This window comes from Salmo salar, chromosome ssa29, assembly GCF_905237065.1.
Source record: "Salmo salar chromosome ssa29, Ssal_v3.1, whole genome shotgun sequence".
NCBI classification, from domain to species: domain Eukaryota; kingdom Metazoa; phylum Chordata; class Actinopteri; order Salmoniformes; family Salmonidae; genus Salmo; species Salmo salar.
Genome location: NC_059470.1, coordinates 13,258,211 through 13,259,939, shown reverse-complemented (window position 1 = coordinate 13,259,939; position 1,729 = coordinate 13,258,211). Strand labels below are relative to the sequence as shown.

Genomic DNA, 1,729 nt, shown 5'->3' with positions numbered 1-1,729 from the left:
AAATGTTGCGTTTATATTTTTATTCAGTATAAAATATCTTAAAGATATGTGGGTTTTTGGTGACAGAATGACAAGACACTAGGCAATATTTCTTAAACTTACAGAAGGCAAACAATTTCTGCAAAACTAAATGTAAATGTTGATATTAGTTGACATGGGCCATTACTTAAACATTATTGAGTTTTGATATATTTCTAATACCTTCACATTTTTCAAGAAGATGTTTTTTAAGACCCCTTTTCCATCTTTTTGACCAGAAATCAAACGCTTATTCCTAATTTTTAGGATGGAAAATGATTAGAAAAATGAATCTATGCCTTCCTTACCCAAAAATATGGACTCTTAGCTTTCATTTGACACCAGATTTGATATTCACGTTGGTGCTCATACGTCCTTTTACATGGATATGACCACATACCTGCCATGGATACATTCATGTTGTACTGCTACCTTGGAATCCAAAGACGGCATGATTTAATGTTCGGTTAATTACAATCCTATACTGACACAATTAAAAGTGACTGATTGTTTTATTGGTCACACATAAAAAGTTACGAGATTGCCCAGTTCAGACAGTCGGAGATATATGCACTGTAGTAACAGACTTTAAAAAAAATCTTTCATTTCATGTCGGACGATTCGTTGGAGCTCCAGATGTCTGCTCTGTTCTTCTCCAGCACAAGGGTGCCGTCGTCTTTTAGGTGGATCCGGCACATCTTGCAGCTGAGCTTAGAGGTGTTGGTGTGCCACACGGGGGAGTCCTCCTGTGTGTACATCACCAGGTTGCAGTCGTCCTGCATGCACAGGCGGTGACGGTTGGGGCCGGCCGTGTCTAAAGACCACATGGGCTTCTAGCCGTAGATCACAAAGTTGCCATCATCCTACAGATATAGACACACTACAGTATTATCATAAAACTACTATTTAACAACACACTCTTGATGTTACCCAGAACCAAAGCCAATTTATGAATGTAGACTAGCTTATTCTGGTCATGTACTTGGAAAGCGTTTGACTGATGGGCACCTGCAATTAACTTTTCGTTAAACAGATTTAAGTAATTAAAGCTGCTTCTCGAGGTGTAAAACACTAGAGCTGTACAAACTAAAGCAGTACAAAAAGTGCCAACAACATGCACTGCTGTACAAACTGAGACTGAGACAATGCTCATGTAGAAGTAACGAACTTGAAAGACAACCTTCCAATCTCGGTTGTTGGATAGTATGAAGTCTCTCTTGCGCAGCTCATCATTTTTGCACAAGTAGTTCCTGCTCATGATGACTGTGTACTGAGATGTTTGGAGTTATCAATGTACAGAAATCAAGGTCATACACTAGTGTGCTCTTTCACAAATAAGTATATTAAGGAACGTTGGATAGAGTTATCGTATATATTGGGTATATTGGTTCCTCCTTTAAAAGTTGCGAGCTTACGCCGCGGGACTTAGAGGTCATTTGTGGTTTAGTACGGTACCCTGAATCACCACTTCATTGTTCCAGACCAGCGCAAGGGGGAGTTAGAGCACTGATTATGCGTTTGGGTCCTACTGTGTCTCTAACTGACAATGAATGGGCGACATAAACCGAAATAGAAACTGCTAATTGTGCACGACTTCAGTATTACTTACTAAAACTGTTGTTACACTAAGGTTTTTACTATTTTATTTTGTTAGGATTATTTTGCTCTTACTGTTGTACTGTAGGCCACTCCCGAATGGTCACATTATACA

The 1,729-nt window shown here is 39.1% G+C and overlaps 1 protein-coding gene across 1 annotated transcript; it reads right to left on the bottom strand.

Moving 5' to 3' along the window:
- Positions 1 to 620: 620 nt before the first annotated feature.
- On the bottom strand, positions 621 to 1,276 carry LOC106590077 (mannose-specific lectin-like). Its single transcript, XM_014180621.2, is given in 2 exon segments — positions 621 to 881; positions 1,187 to 1,276. Coding segments are annotated over 2 exon segments (351 nt in total).
- Between the last annotated feature and the right edge of the window lie 453 nt (positions 1,277 to 1,729).